This window comes from Anolis sagrei, chromosome 4, assembly GCF_037176765.1.
Source record: "Anolis sagrei isolate rAnoSag1 chromosome 4, rAnoSag1.mat, whole genome shotgun sequence".
Classification (NCBI taxonomy): domain Eukaryota; kingdom Metazoa; phylum Chordata; class Lepidosauria; order Squamata; family Dactyloidae; genus Anolis; species Anolis sagrei.
The window spans coordinates 64,826,078-64,852,300 of NC_090024.1; the positions used below are offsets into that span (position 1 = coordinate 64,826,078).

General features: G+C 38.7%; 1 protein-coding gene across 4 annotated transcripts in view; it reads right to left on the bottom strand.

Moving 5' to 3' along the window:
- Positions 1–3,419: 3,419 nt before the first annotated feature.
- PPP4R1 (protein phosphatase 4 regulatory subunit 1) overlaps positions 3,420–26,223 on the bottom strand; it is a 44,526-nt gene continuing 21,722 nt past the window's right edge. For all 4 annotated transcript variants that reach the window (XM_060775039.2, XM_060775038.2, XM_067467466.1 and 1 more), the window contains 12 exons: positions 24,567–24,725; positions 22,411–22,541; positions 21,280–21,806; positions 11,483–11,658; positions 11,203–11,301; positions 10,251–10,436; positions 9,455–9,616; positions 8,572–8,672; positions 6,933–7,053; positions 6,701–6,835; positions 5,691–5,832; positions 3,420–4,527 (listed from right to left, as the gene is read on the bottom strand). In XM_060775039.2, coding sequence (XP_060631022.2) covers positions 4,364–4,527; positions 5,691–5,832; positions 6,701–6,835; positions 6,933–7,053; positions 8,572–8,672; positions 9,455–9,616; positions 10,251–10,436; positions 11,203–11,301; positions 11,483–11,658; positions 21,280–21,806; positions 22,411–22,541; positions 24,567–24,725 — 2,103 coding nt within the window. In that variant the 3' untranslated portion in view covers positions 3,420–4,363. The remainder of the gene's footprint in view (positions 4,528–5,690; positions 5,833–6,700; positions 6,836–6,932; positions 7,054–8,571; positions 8,673–9,454; positions 9,617–10,250; positions 10,437–11,202; positions 11,302–11,482; positions 11,659–21,279; positions 21,807–22,410; positions 22,542–24,566; positions 24,726–26,223) is intronic.

Consider the following 26,223-nt stretch of genomic DNA (forward strand, 5'->3'; position numbering starts at 1 on the left):
TTCCATTTTGGGAGCAACGAGAAATTTCAGATTGCTTCTGGTGTGAAAGAATTGGCTGTCTGCAAGGACGTTGCTCAGGGGAGCCCGGATGTTTGATGTTTTACCATCCTTGTGGGAGGTTTCTCTCACTCCTCATGGGGAGCTGGAGTTGACAGAAGGAGGTCAATCTGCTCTCCCCGGATTCGAACTGCTGACCTCTCAGGTCAGCAATCCTGCTAGCACAATCCATTGCGCCACCGGGGGCCATTTGCTGTAATATATAAATGGAAGGAACTGTCTAAATGTGTGGTCTTGTATACACATTTGAAAGGGTTATGGGATTATATTTAGCTGAATTCGCTGATAAAGATCCCCACAATTGGTAACCCTAATTCAGGCAGTCCCTGGTTTACAAACATCCAATTTACATATGACTCCTAGTTACAAACATTGAGAGGAAATCTACCACTTGGAAGGGAAATACACTCCTGAAAGAGTAATCATGGGAAAAGGTGTCACCAATGATTTTTTTTCACCAGTCCGGGTTTCCATGACGATCCCATTTTTTTCAAAATCCAATTGTCACAGAGACAGAAAGTGAGGCGAAATTTTCTGAACCAGGGGCACTGATAGCAGAACAAACACCACTTCCCTATGCTAGTCAAAACTTAAAAGTGGTTCTCAACCTGAGTCTCCAGGTGTTTTGGCCTATAACTTCCAGAAATCTCAGCCAGTTTACCAGCTGTTAGGATTTCTGGGAGTTGAAGGCCAAAACATCTGGAGACCCACAGGTTGAGAATCACTGCTTTTAAATGTACGTGTTCCAACTTACATACAAATGCATCTTAAGCACAAATGGGATATTAGTAACCTAAGGACTGTCTGTACTGTGAGCATGAGTCAGCTTTCCAGCCAGAGACCTTGTAAGCAGAGGATAAGGCCACAGTATGCACACACAAAACATCCATATCTTCTTCTATTGCCTTGTGATTACTGTTCCAAATATCCTTGGGGAAACAGCTGAGTAGGAGCTGCTTTTCATGAGCCACATCTTCATGATCAAGGTACTTCAGATGATAGCTTCCAATAAAGCTAACTCCCATTCCCTTCAGAAAAGGCCTTGATCACATGGTGTCACTTGTGGCTCCTATGGGAGCTGCTCTTACTGCTGGTGAGCTTTTCAAAGTCCATTTCCAGAAAAGCAGTGATGAAATAGGGACAGGAGAAAGAGACAGATGCATGCATGTGTATTAAATAGATCTGCATAGGATTGGGCTACTGAATGCTACCTTTGTAAGGGAGAGTTACATTGAGTTTTGGGGTTTTTTAGATGCAAAGAAGCTTCATGCATACACCTCAGGTTAGGAGATGGAAGAGGAGTCTTTAAAAACATAGGTAGCCCTCCAGATTTTTCTTTTTGGTCTATTACTCCTCAAAAATCTGGAGGATGAAAGGGGCATGATTTTGTTTTTGCAGGTTGAAGTCCATTTGCTGTAGGCAGCTAGTATATAAGTGGTGGAACAGTATTAAAACAATTCCAGAGAAGCTTTCCAAGCATTAATTTCTCAACCCCATTAAAGATATACAGCATGGTGAGGGAAAATATGTGATAAAATACAGCACTTTTCTGTAGAAGACAGGTAATGGGGAAAACAACTTACATGGGAGAGATTCGTCAAACACATGAATACGATAGATGAGCAAATTTATAACTAGTTATTATTCTGGCTTTTCTGGAATACCATTTTTAAAAATTACAGAAAGCTGCATGGAGTTGAAAATTGATAATTAGATCATACTTGTTCATAAGGGAAGCCTAGTGAATGGTTGTGAGCTCTAACACTGTTGTAGAAATGCAGAACCATTGAGTTCCTTGGAGAGGAGACCACTGCAAACCCCATGAAAAAGCAAGTTATAACTGTAATAAACACACATTTGGAAACAGCCAGCTCCATGGCATTCCTGAAGTTTACAGCTAACAGAACCCCACATTTGAAAACACGTTTTAAAACAGAAAACACTGACAGAAGGCAAAGGAAATAGTACACAAGGCCTCTTAAGATATTGCTGGACTACTAAGTCCACTATCCCTGATAAATGGCATACTAGCTGGCATTATTGGGTGAGAGCTATGATTTCTCCACACTACAATAGGGGCTGATACACTGGTTAGAATAGAACCTCAAGTGGTGGATCCACATATAGTCAAACTCAATTGATTTGATGGCTCTGCATTAGTTTGGATTAACAGTAAGGTTCAAGCCTGTGAAGGTGGAATAGATTTCAAGAGAGCTGAGACATCTCATGCCACAATGTCCCTAACATTGTAAAGTACTTCATATTCCAACCTTTGCCACAATCACCTGAGCATGAGCAATATGTTAACTTTCAACCAGGTTTGTTTCTAATGGTGATTATAGTGAGAGCTTATCCTGAAAATTTGCTTCCTATGTCCAGATTTCCAGGATATAATTTAATCCACAGGTTGATTTTTACCCTGCTCAAAGTTTTCCAGACCAATAGTCTGATCTAAAGATTGTATTTGAATCACTGCAGAGATTAAAAGCATATTGTAGAATCGTAGACTTGGAAGAGACCTCGTGGATCATCCAGTCCAACTCCCAGCCAAGAAGCAGGAAAATTGCAGAGTACCCCCGACAGATGGCCATCCAGCCTCCAAAGAAGGAGCCTCCACCACACTCCAGAACAGAGAGTTCCACTGCTGAACAGCCCTCACAGTTAGGAAGTTCTTCCTCATGTTCAGGTGGAATCTCCTTTCTTGTAGTTTGAAGCCATTGTTCCACGTTCTAGTCTCCAGGGCAGCAGAAAATAAACTTGCTTCCTCCTCCCTATGACTTCTCATATATTTATACATGGCCATCATGTATCCTCTTAGCCTTCTCTCTTATGTGCATGCATTTAATTGAGAGTACAGACCAGTGAATAATGACGCCTTATGAACTTATCTGAAAAGGAATAAGGCAATGTGAAGGCCAGACCACAGTCTTAAGGATTCATAGCAAGGCCTAGTTGGCTATTTTTAATCAATATTTTAATCGTTACTTTGTTAATTAGTCATCACCTCTTTGTACCAAGCTTTCAATGTACCTGCCACATGCTTCCTCTTCCCTAAATTCCGACCTCTGGATTGGATTTTCAGCATAGAGAAAATTGGATTTTCTGACAGCTGCATTGCATTTTCAGTATATGCCACTAGTGGCTAAAATACTTCCTCCTTTGCTTTGGGAGGAACCAGAGCCGGCTGTCTTGTTAGGAAAACATGAGCTGACACCAAAACAGAGTGACACCATCAAGCTAATGTAAACACACAATCTTCGGCACACATAGCATCATGCCAACAGGAAAAGGAGAGACTTGATTAAAAAAAATCATATTTGCAAACTTTTATATGGACATTAAGAGAAGAAGATTTCATTCACTCTTATTAAGAATTTTTTTTATTTGGACGACAGAACATTTTAACACAACAGTTTGAAATCGCATGATTAAAGACTGCAGCACTCCTGAGAGTGGCCGCAGATATGTACATTGTATGATGAAAAAGTTGCACCTCGGAGCTGATCATGATCAAGTTAAAAATACCTGACTTGAAGTACATGTGCTAATAAAAGTTTCCTTCAGGTCATGACCAGCATGAAAAAAAACACATTAGGACACAGGTACTCAGCGGAAATTTCTGCGAATGGGTACAGCAATATGCTGTGTATTAAGGATTAAAATCAAGATTCCAGTTTAGTGTTAGCACTGAGCCCTTAAGGTGAAAAAAACAACAACACCAAATCTCTACTTTTCCCTCATTTACACACACCAAACCTATTCACACTTAAGGATGTGCTCAGCTGCACACAAATTAAGTCTTTTTCAAGGATAAAAACTTTAATTTTTAATACTGGAGGTGTCTCTTGCTTCTTGGTACAAATCCATCCTTTACAGGTTGTGAGAATTTCTGCTATTGGTTCCTAAGGAAAAAAAAGCTTTCTAAGTTAACTCCTCAGGAGGTAACAAATGCCGGTCATATCCCTTCTATACTGAAAATGCTCAGCCAATTCAAGTTTCACATATTCAGGAAGACAGAAGATTTAAGGCTCCGGTGGCAAATACAATCCTCTGAGCAAAGTTTTTTCTAGAGTCAAGATTCAACGTGTAATGTTTGTTTATTTATTATTTTCTCTTGACTCTAAATTCTTGGTCTCAGGTTCAGATAAAATTGAAGTGAAGTGAAAAGTCTGGCAAGAGATTCTGCCCTCCATAAAAAAAAAAGAGGTTTCGGTCATCCATTTTGGGAGCACCTGAGGTTTGCCTGTGATTTTGTAATGCTTTTGGGCTTCTTTTATTAAAACGAAAGTAACATTCAGCATCTTCTTTAGTAAGTTGAAGAGGCCGTGCTCATAGCGTCGTCTGCCATTTTGGTACTGGCAGGATGGATGCTTGCAAAGTACTTCACATCATTGTCATTATCCATTTGGAGGGCCACGATTGTCTGTTCCACTGCTTCTTGATGGGAATTGACACAGATTAGGAAATAATCTGGGCAAAAAGAAGGGGGGAGAGGGAGAAAGGAAGCACCACAAGTAAAATTCGTATCTCGCACGTAAACTGTTAATCAGGTGCACAAAACACAGCAAAGCTATACTAAACAAAGTCAAATGGATTGTACAACTAAAATGCAGCTTACATAGCCTATTATTCTGTTTCCTTCCCTTTGCAATATCCAATAACCCACCCACTTTTCAGAAAGTTGGAGGAGGCTTATAAATAGCATGATCTGTGATACAAAATGTCAAGTGAGGGCCAGGCAGGGGGGAAAGACTGTTGAAAAATTGGACAAAGGAATTTTGCACTAAAAAAACTACCACAGGATACTAGAAGAAAAAAACACACCCCTACTCCTTATACTAAAATTATTCATACCTACAGTTTTGTATAAACATTCAAAAACATTTAACCTAGTGATACCTCAATTAATGTAATTTTATTGACATCTATTTTTATTTTGAAATTTACTAGTAGCTACTGCATTTCCGACCCTTGGCTTATACTTGAGTCAATATATTTTCCCAGTTTTTTGGCTTATATTTGGGTCGGCTTATATCCAAGTATATACGGTATATGTTTGTAGTTAAGACTTGCATGCAATTGGAGCAGAGATGGAAGTTGTGTAGTTTGAGACGTAATTCTTAGACATGTCTGTGTTTATGTATGAGTGTTGTTATGGTATGTTTGTATCTTTTTTCTGCTTAAAAATTAACTGAAATATTGGTGTAAAAAACTAAAGGAAGATCACCAATGACAGAGACTTTTAATTCCAGGTACATTTGACAACTGGCGCCTTTTCAAATAAGCACTGTTTTCAAGAAAGGTGGCCAGTTAGGAGAGGCAGTGTAAAAACAGAACCCAACATCTTGATGTACTAAGATTTCCCTTTTTTTCTTTCCACTAAATCTAATTTCTTGAAAATCTCGCCACTGCTTCAACTTCGGGGGGGAAACCCCATTGTGTTTGCACTTTAAATATTATAGACTAGAAGAAAAGATTTAGCCATCAGAAAATACAGGCTTAAGGGAACAATCATGGCATGAAGTACCTACATTGCCTAAATAGGAACATACAGCAAAACACATGAAGAAAATGTAAATAATGGTTCAAGTGTTTGCAAAGTAAAAATATTCAAAGTCTAAGTAACCACCCACCTTTCTCCAGAAGCGTTTGCCTCAAGGTTTTTGCAAGCAGAACTCTAACATTGGGAACTCTATCTGAGGCCAAGTGCAGTAAATGGGGCAGCAGATGCTCCGCAAACATGTCCATTGGCAAACAATCGTCCTCTATAATAGTCTAAAAAGAAAAGAAAAGAAGTTTCAAATTTCTGCAATATGGAACCCAAGAACAGTCCACAGATAATTGCTGATTAAGACAGCTAAGCGGAAAGCAAAGTCTCAAAATAATATGAACAAAATATGTAGCTATAACCCATGCATAAGGATCACTGCCTTTTTTGTTGTTTATCTGAAACTTCCTTTTCTTGTTTCATCAGATAGTCTTGGACTTTGTATAATTGGCTAACTGTCTTAACAGAATATACACTGGAACTAAAGCAGAACCAGTTTTATCTGCGGTGAGGAACATTGTATGAAGAAGACGAATACAATCCAGTCATAAAAACTCCTGCCTCTCATTTCTTATTAAATAGACCTGTTTGGTGGTTTTTTAAATTTTCAGGTATAATGTTGTTTTGAAAGTAAAGGAGCCTTTGTGGGGTGAGTGGGTTTAATAACAAAAGACCTTCCTCATAAATGTAAAGCAGAGTAACTTAGCAGCATGGCCCCAACACCAGTAACCTAAAGTGATAAAAAGAACAAAAATACACAGACCAATGTTATCTCTTCCTTAAGAAGCTCTTCTTTGTAGTAAAATAATATGGTTGCACTATTTACAAAAACTAGGTTTTCATAACACAAATAAACAAATACATAGTAGGTTTACACACAGCAGCCTTCGTACTGGAGCTTTCTCACACGAGGCTTCTCTCACACAGAGGTTTACCTCACACTCCTCACAATGACACAAGCTTTGGCCCAATAACTCATAACAGGCTTCGGCCTACTTACTCTCCTCAGAATGACACTAGCTTAGGCTCACTGATATCAAACTCCTTGATATTAAGCTGCCATTTAAGAAGAGGAAGGACTCATGGGACTCTTACCTGACATATAAAAACAAATGTCTGGCGACCAGACCATTTAGGACATCTGCAGAATCTTTCAACTAATTCATTCATGATGTCGACCACAAATGTTGACGTTGGATCATTATATAGCTTCTTTACCATTTCACTAACCTAGAAAAAGATGCACAGTGCCCAGAACATTGGTAATTTAATTCAAAAAGAAAAATGCATTACATTTCCTTTAAGTGTAAACTGTTAATGCTCATACCAGCTTGTAGGAGATCCAACGAACAGATGAGACCTTGTCTGCACAAAGGCTGAGAGCAATAGGTCGGAGGTAATCATATATGTCTCTGGCACTGTAGAGATCTAGAAGTAAGATCAGTTGCCTACAAGAATAAAATCAACAAAGGGTCAAAACTAAGAATCACAAGGGTGAACCAACCCGGGGGGGGGGGGGGTATTATGCTATGACAATGAATTAACATTGGTGTTATTTCTCCAAACTTACGTCTACATTTTTTTAAAGAAATATAGGAGATAATGAATCTTTTGGAACCACTATAAGTCAATAGCCTCTGTTGCTTTAGTAAAAATTGCATTACTTTGACTTTGTCATACCAAAGCTCTGGCACCACGAGATGCAGAGCTAACCATAAGAAATGGGGCTACAAAGTGGAGTCCACAACATGTAAGAGCAAACCACAGCCACCCTGCCACGTGCACCTTCTCAAGAGTGACATCAGAGGCACTCAAGTGGCCAGTTTCTGGTCAAAGGACATTTAGCATCATAAATCTGAGCTACATTCCCTGTTTCCCTGAATATAAGACAGGGAAATATAAGACAATTTTTGCTCCAAAAGATGTGTTAGGGTTTATTTTCAGGGGAGATCCCATTTTTCCAAATTGACCGATTGGCGGGGATGAGAGACAGGGCCTTCTCGATGGTGGCCCCCCATCTGTGCAACACACTTCCCAGAGAAATTAGATCAGCTCCATCTATCCTTTCCTTTAGGAAATAGCTCAAATCATGGTTCTGGGACCAGGCACTTGGGTAGCAGGCCAACAAGTAATCGCAAGGATTTGTGAGAACTGATAAGGGACAGGCTATGGAGTGGAACTCTGGATGCTGAACTGGACTTGGATGTGATTATATTGCTCTTAGAAATGTTTTTAATTTGATATTTTATATCTTATTGTTTTAATTTGTGTTACATTATTTTGTTGTGTGTATTGGCATCAAATTGCTGCCGGATGTAAGCTGGCCTGAATCCCCCCTCGGGGGTTGAGAAGGGCGGGATATAAATGTTATAAATAAATAAATAAATAAATATGAACTGCAACTGGGGCTTATTTTTGAAGTAAGGCCTATATTTCATAAAACAAACTAATCTTCAAAAACCCTGAAAAATCATGTCAAGTCTTAATTTTGGAGTAGGCCTTATTTCTGGGGAAATGGAACTCTACTATTTTCTTGTAGGTCCCACGTATTACAATTACAGTCGTACAAGATGCAAGTACATTTTTGCTAACCAGGTCACAACATGTGCAAAAGGAGAAAATTCATGTGGCTACCACCCGAAACAGGCTCTAAAACGCTCCTTGGCTTTTCATGAGGCCCTTTCTTTGCTAATCGCCTTACAAACATGAGGGTCAACATAGAATAATGGCTGCAGTGTGCTGTTGTGCTGAAAGTGGATCTGGGAGACAAAAGACCAAAATCCACCCCTCTTAGCAATAAACCTCATTGCATGCCCTTGCCCAATCGCTAATGCTCTTCTACTAACTCTCTCACGTGTTTGTTGCAATCATAAAAGGAGCACTAGCTAACAGTTTTCAGAAAAATATGATGTCATTTTAATGGTGTAAGATTTAAATGCAACAATTTATTTACAGCTAAAACTTACTCTGCAAGCTCGGCTCGGAAACGCCAGTTTCTGCTGTTATCCGTGACTAAGAATTCCTGAAGCTGATAAAGATATTCTCGCCTTTTGTCAGGGTGAAGAAGCTGGAAATATAATAATGAACAATGCCAGAATCATGCAAAACCCAAAGTACAGTAAAAAATCAAATGTTCAAAAAAGCTCAAAACAGACACTACAGCATGGGTGTCAAACTCATTTTCTTCAAGGGTCACATCAGCCTTATGGTTACCTTCAAAGGGTCATTGAAACCATGGACATAGAATCTGTGGATACAGAGGGCTAACTACAATTTTAATACATGGTGGTCAGTACTCTTTATCTTTCACCCAATGTGGGTCCCCATATCTTACTGAACAACTGCCATGTGGGCTGGGGATTATGGGAATTGTAGCCCATCAGCAGTTGTGGCTCTGAGGTTAGGGAAAGGTCGAAGGACATTTTAAAGTCAGGCATCACGTTCACAAGACTTGTATCTAAATTCAAACTGACTAAACATAACAAACTGCAGTCTTCCAGAAATTACTGTATCACAACTGCCATCAGCTCTAGTGATGTCTAATGATGAGGAAATCAGAAATTAGGAGTTAAAATCCAGCATCTGGTGGGGCACATAAAATGGCACAACAGGCTGGGTCTGACCCATGACTCTTGAGTTTGACACATGTCCACTCCAGCAATTTGGAGGAAATAAAATCATGGGAGAAATTAAATATACCCTCAGTTCAATCACAATCATGAAGTTTTCCTGTCCTTTTTGCTTTTGCTTATTTATTTTGTTGATACATTTTATGACCTAGTAATACCAAACAATGCAGAGAACAATATGATGACAAATGGACTCAATACAGAGAGAAGGAAAGTTTACCTTCAGAAAATCATGCAGATGCTTAAGAACACCAATTCTGACTTCATCCAGGTCCTTTAAGAAACCATTAAAGACTGGAACCAGATCCCCAGCTGTAAGCTGGTCTCCAAGGATGACAGCAAGTTCATGTATTGAGAATGCTAGTGTTCTTCGAACTTTCCACTTGTCAATAAATGAGACAAAAGAGTTAGGATTAGAGTTTGGTGCATGAATATTACAAGCAAACCAAAGACAAATTAATTCAGCATGCCCTCTCTCCTTATGCCTGTTTGTCAGAAGACACTTGTGCTCCTACCAATGCCACGGAAAATCTAGCACCAGAGGCAAGCAGAAGCCTCTCTGTTCCAAAGTTGGTGCTTGAAACACAATCCAGCTCTTCACCACTGCACAACAGAACAGAGGAACAGCCTTTCAATCCGATTTTGTAATTTTGGAAATTTAGAAGTACTGCACTTAACCTGTAACACTGGCAAAAAGCCAGCCTTTTACAAATACTGCTAAGAAAGTTCTTGCAATAAAGAGTTGGCACAGAGCGAAATGTTTTTTTTCTAATCCTTGCTTTTAATTCCTTTACTAGCTAAGTGGATTTACTGTTTGCATATTGCAGAGCATTCCAACAGGAAGAGCGCTGGCTGCCTTAAAGAAATTACATCATAGCAAGCTGTTCCATTAAGCAGTTACAGTGCAGGATAAAGGAAAACTCCACTGCATGCTTTACTACCTAGGAAGAAAGATATAGCACACATCCAAAAATTAATGGACTAAGAAGGGGTTCTTTTCAGAGTTACAGCATTACCTGCATATCGGAGGCGAGAGTCTCATAGGTATCTTTGAGACAGTGCCAGTTCTGTCTACCTAGGGTCAGAGCCACACCTGGAAGGCTATAGGCACAGTGTTTTGCAATTTCAGTATCAACAGTCTGGGCTCGAGAGGGATCTGTCATGGATAAATACTGGTCCAGCAAGGCCTGAGGTACAACGTCCTAAAACGGAAAGCAGAATCTTAAAATATGTTCTGAGAGAATTATTTCATTATACAAAATAAATAAAAACACTGAGAATGAAAGGCAGGAATGACAAACAGGCCCTAGAAGTTATGGATGAAGACAAAAATGACTTGAGTCTCATACAGATTGGACTCCTACAGATTCACTTGGGCAGGGGAAAAAACCAACAACTTTCCCCCCATGTTTTTCTATGTGGAAAATTTGTCTTGGTCAGCCTTCCCAATGGCAAAAAGAATAGGACTAGCAGACCTGTCTCCTGCTGTATCTGCTTACTGATAGCTGCTTCAGGAGAGCTGTCACTTGTCTCCCCACTATCCCCATGGTAGGGAAATTCTCAGCAGTTTCTCACAAAAAGTGGGCCAAGAATAGGACTAGTCCCATCATGGCAAATATACATTCTGCATTATTTATGTATTGCCTTTGATTACTGGTATGTAAGGCAAGAGAGAAACAGAAAGGTCTGCCATAAGAAGGGCATTTCATACTCTCGTTCAAAGAACATGTACATTTTTTACTGAACTCACAACTCAAAGGCTCACAACAGGAGATAACAGGAGTGAGAGCACAAAGATATTAAGGGTGTGTTTTAAATTTCAAAGTGATGCATTTTAAGAGAAAACTACACTAGATATTTAAAGGGGAAAGTGATTAAAATACTACAATCCTATGTTTATATCTTATATTATTAAAACGACAGCAGCAAATTACAAGGTGCCACTTCTGTGATGTGAACAGGAAATACCTGAATTTTGGATTTTTTCTCCTCTTCAGGGCTGAAGCTACTGTTAGTACTTAAATCAGAATCATGATGAATGTAACGAAGAGCAGACTCTACAATGTCCTGTTGTGGGAAATAAGACACGTCTTATAATGTTGGCAAAAAATTAACAAATGTGCGCTAGCCTAGTTACTCAACGGCAAACTACTACTGAATACAAAAATGAAATTGTTGATTTTCTGGCAGTAAAAATTCTGATTAAAACAATTCTCAAGTGATAAATCTTTAACAGTCAAGTACTTACCTCAACAGCATCATTGATTAAAGGCACTGCACTATTCTGAATTAACTGACAGTTCAGCTGGTCTTTGATGTTCAATTCACTCTGGCAATCCACTAACTGGACAATGCCTGTGGCAGCTTCCTCCTGAGGATCTAGACTTGAAGCCCGGAGGGCAGCAGAGAGCACCTCCACTTGTGCTGTTTGCAAAAGAAAGGACACATATGTTAGAAGGCTATTCTACCCATGACCATTATATACATACTTTGCAGTTGTCAAGTGCCACTATCCAGAGATGTTCTGAAGACAAAGAGTATTTCTCCATCAGCTCTAATCAACTAAGTTTCATAAACTAATCTTCAAATTCCATCATCACCTCCTGAGAAAAATGCATAATATCACAAAAGATTACCACTTCACCCGCTTCATAGGAAATCTACAAAACAGGGGCTTTTTTGTTAAGTTCCAGGGTCAGAAAAGCAGATGGCAAAAACAGAACAGCCTGCCTCAGGAGGACGTGCTTGCTCCATCAATGTTTAACATCTACACAAATAACCAGCCACAGCCAGAAGGGACAGAGATTTTCATCTATGCTGACGATCATGCCATCACCAATCAAACAGGGGGCTTTACAAAAGTTGAACAGAAGCTCTCCAAAGCTTTAGGTGCTCTTACCGCCTATTACAGGGAAATCCAGCTGATTCCTAACCCATCTAAAATGCAGACGTGTGCTTTTCACCTTAAGAACAAACAAGCATCTTGGGCACTGAGGATCACCTGGGAAGAAATCCCACTGGAGCATTGCAGCACACCAAAATACCTGGGAGTCACTCTGGACCGTGCCCTGACTTAGAAAAAGCGCTGCTTGAATATCAAGCAAAAAAATGGGTGCTAGAAATAATATCATACGAAAGCTGACTGGCACAACCTGGGGATCACAACCAGATACAGTGAAGACCTCTGCCCTTGCGCTTTGCTATTCTGCTCCTGAGTACGTATGCCCAGAGTGGAATACATCTCACCACGTTAAAACATTTGATGTGGCTCTTAATGAGACATACTGCATTATCACAGGATGTCTATGCCCAACACCACTGGAGAAATTATACTGCTTAGCCAGTATTGCACCGCCGGATATCCGCAGGGAAGTAGCAGCCAGTAATGAAAGAATAAAGGCATTGACATCTCCAGCCCATCCTCTGTTCAGATATCAGCCAGCATGCCAATGACTTAAATCAAGAAATAGCTTCCTAAGATCTACAGTGCAGAAGTTGGGAACTTCAACAGACAAAAGGAGAATCCTCGATCAGAATTGATAAAATGCTAGAAAACAAACATCCCTGTTTGACTGTAGATTTGGCACTATCTTTGATTTTAAGATACTTCACAAATTAAGGTGAGGATGAAGTTAGGAGGAGAACCATGTGTCACCCTGGAGGAAAGGGAAAGTATAAATATAATCAGTAAAAGCAATATTTAATACTTTCTGAAAATGTTGTAGCACACTGCAGTTCTGATGGCTTATGATTCAACCAGCAGTTCCAAGAGCTGTACATTTTAAGGGTTAATACAAAATGGGTTTATATTATTTTTTATTGCTTTGAATATTTTATTTTGTTATTTAAAATATTATTTTTATACTAAGTGCAGTGAATTACAGAAAACAAAGAATTAATATTTTAAACACAAGCTAAAGAATAGCACAAGGCACAGTTCTGTTAGGAATTTAGTGCATATCTGAAAGTCTGTCTCTCAAGGATCACCCTCCCTGGGTCCATCTCTGGTTTCTTGTCTTGCGAGATCTCTCCAATCCTTTGCTATTTTACCAGCCCTCTCTATTTCTCTGCACCTAAGTTTTACTGGTCACAAAGAACTGAAAGTATTACCATATCTTTCTGCCCCCCCCCCCCCCCCGGGTACATCATTTTATGAAGCTACTCTATTTCTGTAACTATAAAGAGGGTGATTTTTCCCAATATTTTAAGATGTTCTGCTTCCCAGCTCTATTTTTTTATTTTGCTTAATTGCTGTAATTTTATAATATTTATATGCAATAAATAAAAACAAGTTCATGGTGAAATCCAATTCCTAGATATAGAATTGAATGAAGATGGGTTTTCTGCCCTTACAAAGTTTAGAAAATGTAAAAAAAGGAAACAAGGTTAAAAAGAATCCCACCTCCAACTGATTTTTAATTCTTGGGAATAAAGGTTTTTCTTGACTTTTTAAAGATGTTAGTGTTTTGAAAGCAAAACTTCTAAACTGCAGAAGACATATAGAGTAATTAACTCACTGCTATTCGAGAACAAGCCAAGTTCATGATAATGTTATGCAAATTTTGTTTGTTTATACTTCCAAGCTATGGAGCTTTGCCTCATTGTGCAGTTTGACTTAATTCTTGTTACTGAACAAATTGCCCACCACAGTTTAAGGCATCAGTGGTTGTCAATAGACAAAGCTGACTGTATGATTCCCCCTCCTGCCATTACAGCGAGCTGTATGAGCACTTGTTAAACCCAACAGAAGTGAAAGCAGCAATTTATGCTAGGCAAAAAAAGAGAGAGACTTTCTGGCTATTTGCCAACTGAGACAGGGGTCATTGTGCTTGGTTATGCTCAGCACTAGGTTTTTTGGGATTTCAAAAAGGCTGAGAAGGTACAAAATCTTCTTTTGAAAAACACAACAACAAAATGTTGAATATAACACTGGAGAAACAGAGACATAAACTAATTGCTGAGTGCACTAGGCTTGCTAGGCACAGCGGAAAAAGTCTTGCGGGCGTGCGAGCTGCATGTGTCACAGAGTCACAGAAAGAACAATAACAGCAATTATACAGTAGATTCTGTAATGAGTTTCCCATACATTACTTCAGCAATCTTTACAGCATGCTTCTGAATGGCAGTTGGTATTGTCATTCCTCAATTGTAGAGACGGGGGGGGGGGGGGGTGTCTGAAAGAAAGTGGCTTGCCAAACAGTGTCTGATGAATTCATGAAAGAATTTGTATTTGAATAGGATTTTGCATCTTACACTCCTCTCATTTTGCTATCAAATGGGTCATGTGTCTAAATGCTCTGCAACAACATGAACCCCTAAAGCTAAAGCATGGATAAGTACCTTCCAGAATCCAGAATCCAATATGCACCACCCCCGCCCCACTTGCCGCCACCTTGAAGGGCCATAAATCCCCCGTGTCCTTCATTTCAGTTCTGAAAATGTAAACTAGAACTTGACATCCTCCAGGGAGCATGGGGGAAAGCATTCCTGCAATATCTGCCCATCTCATACATAACCTGGCTTGTTGGGGGGAAAACCAGGAGTAATAGGCCCAGTACACAAGGATGCCCTTTCTCCATTCCTCATCTAAAACATATCCAAGGGGAGGCAAATGAATTCCTACCAATTTATTTTTATACTAGTTTCCTTGCAGTATTATCTCACTAACTTTTACTGGACTTCATTCCTGTCTCTGACTCTGGGCTGCCAATTGATTATCCTTGTGTTGGCACTAGTATTAATATCAAAATGCAATGTTTTGGCTCAAATCAGTACCAAACAAGCTCATTCTTTTGCAACCTTTTCAGAGGTGTGCAGTCGCACCCAAGCTGCTTTAAATGTCTTAACTTTCTATCCGCTTGGGGGATACTGGTTTGCTTTCCTGTTTAAGCAAGGAACCTCACAGAATTAATGTCCACACTATTGCTTTAAAGGAAGAGTAATGATTTATTAATTGGTCTTGGGCCTATCTCCACCCAGGCACTATCTTGATTTCCCCTCAACAAAATACCTACTTAAAGTTCAAAGGTAACTGGTTGTACTTGAAGTCACTGCGAGTGAATGATTCAGGAGATAACGGACAGATCAAAGATTTCCTTGCTCACTTTCTCTAATAAAGGGGTTTCTGGGCCACCCAGTGTCCAAGGTGATCAGGCCGGAGGCTGAGAGAGCAGGCCTCTCCTATTGAGGCCTGACACATTGCTGAAGGTGCTGGAAACTCCACAGGTTGCCACTAACCAGTGGTAGATCAGAATAGTCGAATGAGTTCCCAGAATAGTGGTGGTTATTGGCTTGAAATGGCTTGTTCAAGCCTGGATCTCACTGGGACGAACTATAGACAAGTCTTGCTTCCAAGATTCCCTGGTGGTAATAACTCTAAACTAAAATAGCTCCCTTTCCCCAGACAAAGGGGCGGGCAAACTTATACAAACTAGGAAAGGTTTTCTTAAGCTCCACCCTCCTAAAGCTAACAGGTAAATGGCTACTCTCAAGCTGTAGGTGAGACATTCTAACAAATGAACTGGGATCTATACAGTTCCATTACAAGGGGTGATGGTGGTTTTCATCAAAACAGAGCTTTCCTTCAGTACATATAACTCAGCAGGATTTGCTTGCTGGAGACCTAATCACTGCTGGGGAACATGCCACTCCTATGGTGTGATATACTATGCCACACTGGCTGTGGCAACTCCACTTTTATATAGAGATGCAGCATGGTGTTTTGAACGCTGGCTTAAAATGCTTGGAGATGAGGATTCAAATCCTCATTCAGCCATGAAAATTCACTAGTTCACATTAGGCAACCGTCCTTTGAATAGATCTTGCCAAGAAGCCCTTCTTTAAGTTCATCATAAGTTAGAACAGTCTTAAAGGCACATAACAAGGAGCTGTGTCTTTGTATGATTTCATCACACAAATAATGGTAGTGTTTCACAGAGGAAATCATGTTGGTACCACAACCAGTAAGAATAAAGAAAAAGCATGGACAAAAAAAGGACAGAACAGTGAGGATAAAGAAAGAAGAACCTGGTATGAACAAGAATAGCCTTTAACTATGCATATGTGTAAAAATTAAAAGAGCTGAAATAATAAGTACAGCGATGAGATCATGTTTAGTAGTTTCAATTCCATCCTAACTCAAACTGAAGTCAAATAATCAAATTGTTTAAGTGGCACAAAAAAGGAACATCCAGCAATAGTTAATCATGACTACTGTACACATCAGTACTCATATATAAGTCGATCTCATGTATAAGTCAAGGATAGGTTTCAGGGACAAAGCTATTGATTTTTTATAACCCACAAATCAGTTGAGGGTCATCCCATGAAGAGGGGAAAGCATCAATGTCATCTCAGAGAGGCAGCCACCCCTGGTCTCTGTTGCCATTTCTTCATCCAGGCATTCAAAAACGCCAGAAGTAGCGCCACAGCAGAAAGAGTGAGGAGACCGATGCTTCTTTCAGATTCTCCTGAGATGGAATAAGCTCTCACATTTTGTCCCTCTAGTCCAGTGGTTCCCAACCTGTGATCTGTGGACCACCAGTGGTCCCCAAGAACTAAAATATGACTGCGGCCTCACCGTTACTGAACCATTGAAACGAGACCAACTAGTCTCACAAAAACTTCTCATAGTGCTGAGGCAACAGGGATGTAAGGAGGGGAGAGGCTGACTACCCACGAAAGGTGCGACAGCAAGCCTCCTGGCTGCTGCTTCTCCTCCTCCCTCCACTGAGCAGAGCCGTTCCATGTGGTACCTGGGCACCTTGGCGCCTTTGTTTTTAGGCCTGTTCTTGGGGTTATTTGGGGTGCTGATTCAAACTGAATTTATACTGAATCTAAAGTTGATCAAAAACTGATCTACAACCCTTTTTGGTACTAATGTTGGAGGGTGGTCGCTGGTCAAATCCTGGTTAAAAAAATGTTGGGAACTACTGATCTAGTCATAGAAGGGGATTGGTTCTGTTTTTGATAAGAGTAAAGATACAGTATGGACAGACACTGCCCCATGGATAAGTCGGTTCAGATTTTCTGAGATTGACTTTTTAACTAACATTTCTAAACTCACACATGAGTATATAGAATAAGTCCAATTCAATAAAAAAGAATGAAACAGTTAAGCTTCTTATTTAACAAAACTTACAATAGGACAAAATGTTTGTAGACTGTCTATAAAATTTAGCAGCCATTCAAAGTGGAAGCTTAAGTTCTGAGAAACCAGTGCTGACTTCTTCAGGTTTAAAAATCCATACAAGGATGTTCTGAACTATCACCCTTATTTTATTTAGTCTTACTACAGATAAAGAAAATGGAGTAATACTTTGAGGTACAGATAAATTATCTATCTATCTATCTATCTATCTATCTATCTAATAATCCTTTATGAGTTACTATACTATTTTATTATTTTTGTTCTGCACATTATAGCTTTACTGATCTGTTGCTAAAATAAGATGTCCATAGATACATAACATCCTTTTTTTAATCACTAGCAACTTCTCTTTCCTGCTTTCCTAAAGTGCTTGCATTTCCTCTGCTTGTTTCCTTCCTGCTTCTCACCGCTCTGTGTTTACAGCCATGAGGCATGCAGTTAAATAAAGAAATACCATCCACAACACAGTTGCCTATGGAGCATTTCAAACACCAAATCACATGTTTCAGATGACTCCTAATAAAATTTAAAGAAAGTATCTAAATTAATTTTGAGCTCTTAGAATTCATTTCACCACCAGAAAAACAATTACATAACAAGGAGGCAAGAAGCTCCCCCATGAAACTTCTGTATCTCTCTATCAGCCTTAGAGAAAAGAAAAAGCAAACCCACACTAAACCAAAAAAAATTGCAATAGGGTCACCTTCAGGTCACCTCCATGACTCAAACAGCGACGTCATTCAGACCTAAACAAACTACCCTGAGTTAACAGAAGAGACACTAATATGAGCTGCACAGGTTCACTATCTAGTAATGCTAATAATTATTCAAATACTCTATTTTCTAGTTCATGCCTTCCTTCAAAAGGTACTATTTGTATTGAAATGAAAACAATTTCAAAAGGCAAGGGTGTTTAATTGGCTATACTTGAAATGAATTGATGGATTAACATTTGTAAACTAGCACAACTAGCAAAGAGAGTAATCCAGGATTAAAGAGACATATTTGGAACTGTTGACAACATGGTATGAACTTGATAACTGAACTTAAACAGGACTTGGGGCATCGGGCTAGTCTGTTTACTTATTAAGTTCATAAAGAGATACACTGAAACCAACATAATCCATAAACATCTTGTTAAAAAATATTGACATGTCAATTATAAAGTTTTTGATTGATGCTAAAGTACATGATATAAACAACCAAACAAGATTCACAAATCTCTTTTTAAAACTGCCAAGAGAAGGAAAAGAGGTTTGTAACCCATTTTTGAGGACAGCTATGTCCAGAAGCAGACACAGATTTATGCAAAGAATCATATTATACCAAATTATTTGCTTCTTCGTACCCACAACCTTTAAAACAAAAACTCTGAGAAGCATAGATATAAATGGCATGTTTCAAAATATCAACAGATATCAAAAACCAACATGCTCATCTTTGGAATTACTATTTATCCAATCACATCTCCCTATATAGTCAATCTCATGCACTGCGGTCAGCAGAGGACGCCCTGCTCTCGGTCTCACCCCGTCTCAAGCACTGCTGGTGGGAACGAGAGAGGGGGCCTTCTCCATGATCGCTCCCCATCTCTGGAACTCCCTCCCTAAAGAAATAAAAACGCCCCCTACCTTCCTCTCCTTTAGGAAACCTCTGAAATTGCACTTATGCTCCTTATCGTATGGAGAGGCCGGATACTAAGATACTTTAATCCACCGGAACGTTGGTGAACCATTTGCACTATATGACAGCTACAATATATTTTTAATAAACACCTCTTTTAGCCATTTCAAACGCAATTTATTTAACTGTTTTTAATTATATATGTTTAATTTTCATTTATGTCTTAGTTTTATTGTCTAGGTTTATTGCTACCTGGTTTCCATTTCAATATTTATTTATTTTCATTATAAGTTTACTATTGTTATTGTGCATTATTTTGTATTATTTCTGCTATTGTTTGTACTTTGTAAGGCATTGAATGTTTGCCTGTCTCTATATGTAAACCGCCCTGAGTCACTTTCAGGAGAGTGGGCAGTCTAGAAATAAATTATTATTATTATTATTATTATTATTATTATTATTATTAACAGAAATATACAGCTTTCAGCTTTTGAATACAGCTGATGAATCAGACTGTAGGGGAGTCGTTCTACCTAAAGCTTTTCCACCATAATGTAATGCTGTGTTTTGACCATAGTTTGATTATTTTGTAGAACAGGTCACCCAATGTTTAAAATAATGAATAAAATGACCATGAAAACTGGTCATTAGTCTGATACTGTGATTTAACACAGAGGGAAGGGACAAAATGTAGTACAGGTGGCAAGATAGACAGAAATAGAACAATTAAGCAACAAATGCTATAGATTATTGGTGTCATTAGGACTTATAAACAGAATAATATATATACTAGGCCTGGGCGGTTTCGTTCGTTAATTTTGTAATTCGTTAAATATTCGTTATATTTAACAATTACAAAATGATTTCAAAATATATTTTCAAACCCGGAAGGGTTTTTCAATAACGAAACGGCATCCTCCATACTTTTTACGAGCTTCCGCCCGTTTCGGAAATGGGATGGAGGATGCTGGGTGCCCTGGGAGCCAATCCGGCGCTCCCAAGCACCCAAGCAGTGCACCGTGGCTGATTGTGATTGGGCGGGCAGCCCTTTAAAAGCGGCTCCGCGTGGCCGCATTGCTCATTGTTGCAGAGGCGAGGGAGAAGAGAAGACGGGAGGTCCGGGAGGGCGGCTTGGATTGGCTTGGCTTGGTTGGCTAAGCTTGGATTCATTCCTTGCATTGATTCATTTGCTTTCATTTTTGCATTCCTTAATTCTGTTGTTGGGAGAGCGAGGGCGGTTTTTGTTAATTTGTTAATTTTCCATTTTTAAATATTTTTGAAAAATACCTTTCTTTTATTCTTAAAAAAAATCAAAAAATATTCTAAAAAAAGAAAAGACCCTTCTGTGGCTGTGTGCTATCGTTTGTCCCTGTCTTGTGGCTGTTTGCTCCACAGCAGGGCGAGCATTTTGTTAATTTTCCATTTTTAAATATTTTTGAAAAATACTTTTCTTTTATTCTTAAAAAAAATCAAAAAGTATTCTAAAAAAAGAAAAGACCCTTGTGTGCCTGTGTGTGCGTTTGTCATTTGTGTAGTTCCAACCAGTGCGCTCCTTTTGCCAACAGAAAGCGCTATAATAAAGTGGTCACTCATTTGTGTAGTTCCAACCAGTGCGCTCCTTTTGCCAACACAAAGTGCTACATAATACAGTGCTTGCTCATCATTTGTGTAGTTCCAACCAGTGCGATTCGATTCGTTATTACTGGTTTTACGAATAACGAAATTTCGTTAATGCTTTTGCGCATGCGCTAACGCGGGCGCCTCTTAACGAAACGATTCGTTATTAGCGCAAACTCCAACAAATTACAAAATTTCGTAAATGCTTTGCGCATGCGCTAACGCGGACGCCATCTTTACGAAGCAATTCGTAAATATTTACGAAATTTCGTAAATACCGAACTATTTTAAGGGAAAATTTTGTAATTATTTTAAATATCGAAACAAAAAAAAACCCAAATACAAATCGATTTTAGAAACAAATTTTTCCGTTGTTACCCAGGCCTAATATATACATAAATAAATGCTTTTGTTCAAGGATATGAATCAACGTTCAGGTAATAAAAAAAGTATCTGTCTTCAACCAATTCAATCTCATTCTGTAGCACTCAAACCACAGCTGTTTCCAAAATTATTTAATTATGGCACTTCAAGATAGAGATTTATCAAAAGGAAGGATGAAAAAATAAAAGAAGAACTCTTCATAATGGGTCACAGATCTTCTTATCTGATCACCTACTTCAAACTATACCTGCAACCAAAACGTTATTTAATACCTTTAACGTCAGGATCATCCATATGAGGCTCCAAATTTTCTATCATTTCTTCTAGCTCTTTCCTTGTAGCCATGGTAATGTTTGAAGAAGTGGATGCAACCACCTTTTGTTCTCTTTTCTGAGTTTCTGAATCAAGTACCTTTGCAGGTTCCTGAAGCTCTAAATCAATATCTATTTTAGGAAGTGGAGTCCTCCAAAAATGGAATGAATTATATAGCTCCTGCTCCGAAAGGGCATTTTCCTTGGAACTTAGTGCAGGTGTTGGTAGCTCTGCTATGCTACAGCAATCCAAACACTGTTCATTCACGCGTTCAGTTTCTTTACATGACTCTGGAGACAAAGTGCAATGTAAGAATGCCTCAGCCTGGGAATCAGTCAATGCAGAGTTACTCTCTTCCTTGTCATTTTTAAGGATCTCTGCAGAATCGGTCACTTCATCCTCATCTTCCTCCTCATCTAAAAGCAGCTCTGTCTGGCTTTGTACATCATGGGTTGGAATTTCTTCTGCGCCCACCATTCTTTCATTGCTGGACCAAAAGAGGAAATGAGAATAATAAGGTATCTCCAATATTGATTATACATATGCCTGGCTAGATCAAAGTGGTCATCCCACATCACAGGTGACACAAAGGGTAAAGGACAAGCCTCACCCATTTACAGAAGGATCTTGGGCCACAGTAAACCGCTTCCTTATTGATGGAAACATTTGTGTTATTAAAGTACTTCCCCAACAAAAAACAATACAATACAAACATAGATGAAAACCTTTACCGGGATTGCTTTTTAAAATTACCAGCCCACCAAACTTTAGGATATTGGGGCCAATACCCACTCTCAGTCATAATAATCCTTGTGGAAGTACTTCAATCAAGCAGAAGAAAGATAATTCTCCATCCCTCTGCAACCCCATGTGCTCCATAAAAACCCATTCTGGAGGATTAGAAAATAGCCTTATGAAGCCAAACACCCTGATGTTAGGCAAGTTTGGATGAAACCCAAGGTACCAAAATCCAACAATGATGGTAACATTAGAATTTGGCAAGTTGGTTTCAAGCCAGAATTTCCTTTGTAATTTCCCTTTGTTGTAGGGCAACATTAAGAACATACTTTTAATACATAATCCATCCATACCTATTCTCCTCAGCAAAATTCTGGTCCTCAGTGTTTTTACATTCCTCTTCTTTAAAAAACTGGCCACTGTTGGACGGGTTTGCAAATGTTGATATAAAAGGCCCCAGGGACTGAAAGGCAGCTTGGCGGACCTAGAAAAACATGTTCCAGAAAGCTCCTTTAAATACAGTGTCTTGTAGAGAAAAAGTGCACATTTTGAAGAAATGCTACAGGGGGTCATGCTCTTAGGAACAGGATCAATATGAAATGTGGCAACACACTGCATTACCTAGTTCACCAGTAAGAACAGCAGCTGCCTCCACAATTATGCCAGGAGGAGATGGGTGCATGTACACTTTATAACCATACCAGTATCACAAGGAAACACAAAGTACAATATTTCATTTTCAATTAAAAGACCAGGAGCAATAGGCTAAACTCTTGTGCCAGCAGGACTGCTGACCGAAAGGTCAGTGGTTCGAATCCAGAAAACAGGATGAGTTCCCATCCATCAGCTCCAGCTGGTTAAGCCACTGGACTGTAAGACGTGTAATCATGCTTCAATGCAATGTAATTTTGATATGTTTGAAATGTTTTAATATGTTTTAATAATTTGAAAGACTATTTTAATTTATATATTTGTGTTTCTTACAGTTTTATAATAATGTGTTCTATTGATATTGTTGTTATCTGAATCTGGCATTGAATTGTTGCCATAGTTTGTAAGCCGCCCTGAGTCCCCTTCGGGGTGAGAAGGGCAGGGTATAAGTACAGTAAATAAATAAAATAATAAATAAATGAGGAAACATGAAAGAAGCCTCCCACAGGAAGGCAAAACATCTGGGTGTCCCCTGGGCACTGTCCTTGCAGATGGCCAATTCTCTCACACCAGAAGCGACTTGCAGTTTCTCAAGTCGCTCCTGACACGAAAAACAATTAAAAGATCTATGAACTCTTGAGAAGACATGCACCCTTTGCCTTCTTCAGAGTAATGATTTTATTGAAAAACACAAAATTTCATTAACATCTCCACTTACAATTCACAAGAGTATGCATACCTATAAAAGTAAATCAGCAAACAACCCTTTGAGGAAGCAGCTATATGACAGGTCAGTATGAAATTCAAAAGATATATTAAATTATGAAAATGGAAGCTTTCAAACAAAGAAAGTAATGGACTGGGAGAACCCAAGCCAAACTGCCAGGAATATATGTTGGTCAAGGAAAAAAATACTTCTGTTATAATTTTTGCCTTTTGCACTATTTGATTCATGATGATTTCATGAAAAAACTATTAGTCCTAATAAAAAAAATACACTATCTCCACAGGCCCAATTGCCTCAAAACACTAGACATTGCAATTATTGATAGAAGTCATGGTTGCTTTCAATAGTTGACTAAGATTTCATGGTACATAATTTGGAATATAATCTAGCACTAGAAGAACTCAACAACAGAGGCAGAATTCTATAGTCTCTCAATTCACTAGGAAATATTTTGTTGTTCACATACCTTCAAACTCTTTTCAACTTATGGCAGTTCTAAAAACACGTCACAAGGTTTCTTGGCAAAATTTGTAGAGATGGGGCTTGCTACTGCCTTCCTCTAAGGTTGAGAGAATGTGGACTTTCCCAAGGACATCCAGTGAACTTCTGTGGCCAAGTGGTTATTCAAACCCTGGTCTCCAGAGTCATGGTCCAATACTCAAACTACTACATCACGGTGGCTTGGGAAATATTTTAGCCCTCACAATTACAGCAATTTATCTTAAAACTCATCATTACTGATTTGGTTTCTAATTGGTCATTGTGTGGTAGTATAAGTTATGCTTTGGTTCCTTTATTTCTCACAAACTTAGAGGGGGAAAGGTAGTGTTTGTCCATTTCAATTCTCTCTATTGGTTCTCAATCTGTGGGTCCCTATGTGTTTTGACCTACAACTCTCAGAAATCCCAGCCAGTTTACCAGCTGTTAGGCTTTATGGGAGTTGAATGCAAAACATCTGGGGACCCACGGGTTGAAAACCATTGCCAAATCCATGGATGCCACTGCCTCTTGGAGAGATTTCCTTCATGATAACATTATCAACAAATAGTCAATGTTAAACATTCTCTAAATAATCAGGATATACATGCTTCAAGAATAATAAAAATGAAAGCTTAACTACTGTCATCTTACCCATCTTGAAGGGTCACTGATAAGATTAATAAAAAGTGTTGATAATTTTGTCCGACGGACTTCCTGTGACGTGGCACATGAAACAGCCATAAAACATTCAGCACATGCCTTTCGTACTCCCCACACATTATCAGCACAAAGCTGAAAAAACCTAGGTAGCTGAAAAACATTAAAAACTGCCATCAGGAGGGATCTAATTTGTTCTTCTTGTTAATCCTAAACTACTAGCGGGAGGGGGATGAAGTCTACCAAACTACATATACCTAGAATTTCACTTGGAAAAACATACATATCCAGGGGTAGCCATTGTACACATACAGCAAAATAAAAACACAATACAAAATGCTAGGTATGTTTTTTGGGATCTGGGTGGTTTGGGTTAGTTTGTTCTTTGTTTAATATTGTATGGTATTTAATGTTTGCCGTTGCTTGTTGTAAACCACCCTGAGTCCCCACGGGGAGATAGGGTGGGATATAAATAAAATTTTATTATTATTATAAAATCCCATCCCTTTTTGCAAACCAAAATGCACAAAATGTATCATAAAAGCTTTAAAACCTCTACTTTTTTCATCAGCAAAAAATGTTAAAAACCATACAGAAAAAATAAAAAAATTAAAATACAATGGCGATGTCAGAGGCCTACATTTTGTATCAGATGTTGTCTCAGCTGTAGTTCAGTTGATCATGTGGTATAAGCAGCTAATGGAGTTGACACTTTATTGTTCTTAATCTTGGTCCCCATATGACCAAGATCCCTCCAGACCAACTGAATTACTATAGACACAACATCTGATACAAAATGTAGGCCTGTGAATCCAGCACCACCACATTTTTTCCTATAAGGTGTTGCAGAGACCATTCCCTTCAGTGAGACAAGCAATAATATAATTTAAACTCTGTATTTGTCACTATCACTGTAATCTTCAACAAACAGAAACTATTCCAGATATACCTGTTTGCATTTGATTTACCATTTATTACCATAGACCTATGCTATGCAGCACATCTTGTATTGTAAGTTTTCAAACCGAAAGTACAATGTGTGTCCAGAGTCACAGTCATCACATAAGTAAGACAAAGTCAAGAGTGAATTCATAAAATTGCCCACTCAGAAATCCTTTAAAAATGAACAGAATGAAATCCTAGGTATGTCAGTCCAGAACTGTATATGCATATAAACATCCTGCACATATTGAGAGGTTAGGAGAAGATAATATAGTATCAATATTTATCCACATCCTGAATATAGCTTATAAAAGCAGCATGCAACAGCATAAGACATTAAAAGGGATCCCACAGAGTTTCTAATTTGCAACAAAAACATTGTATGCCTCAAAGGAATAAAGTCACAAAACAGCTGTAGTTGTTCCAGTTATGATACACCATATCTATTACATTATTCCTTTTATGCTTTAATTATATTTATAATATTCATTTATATGTATACTATTATATTATATTTATAGTAAGTTTCCTTGAATCCAATTCGTAGAAAAAGAGTGGAATGCAAATTGTACAAATAAAAAATATGATCTACTGTAAAAAGCTGCAAAACCATGGTTGTTCAGCCCTACCCTGTCTATCAACTGAATCTATCAACTGTCATGAAATTAAAGGCTATTATAAAAATGCAACACAGTTTAATGCATTTACA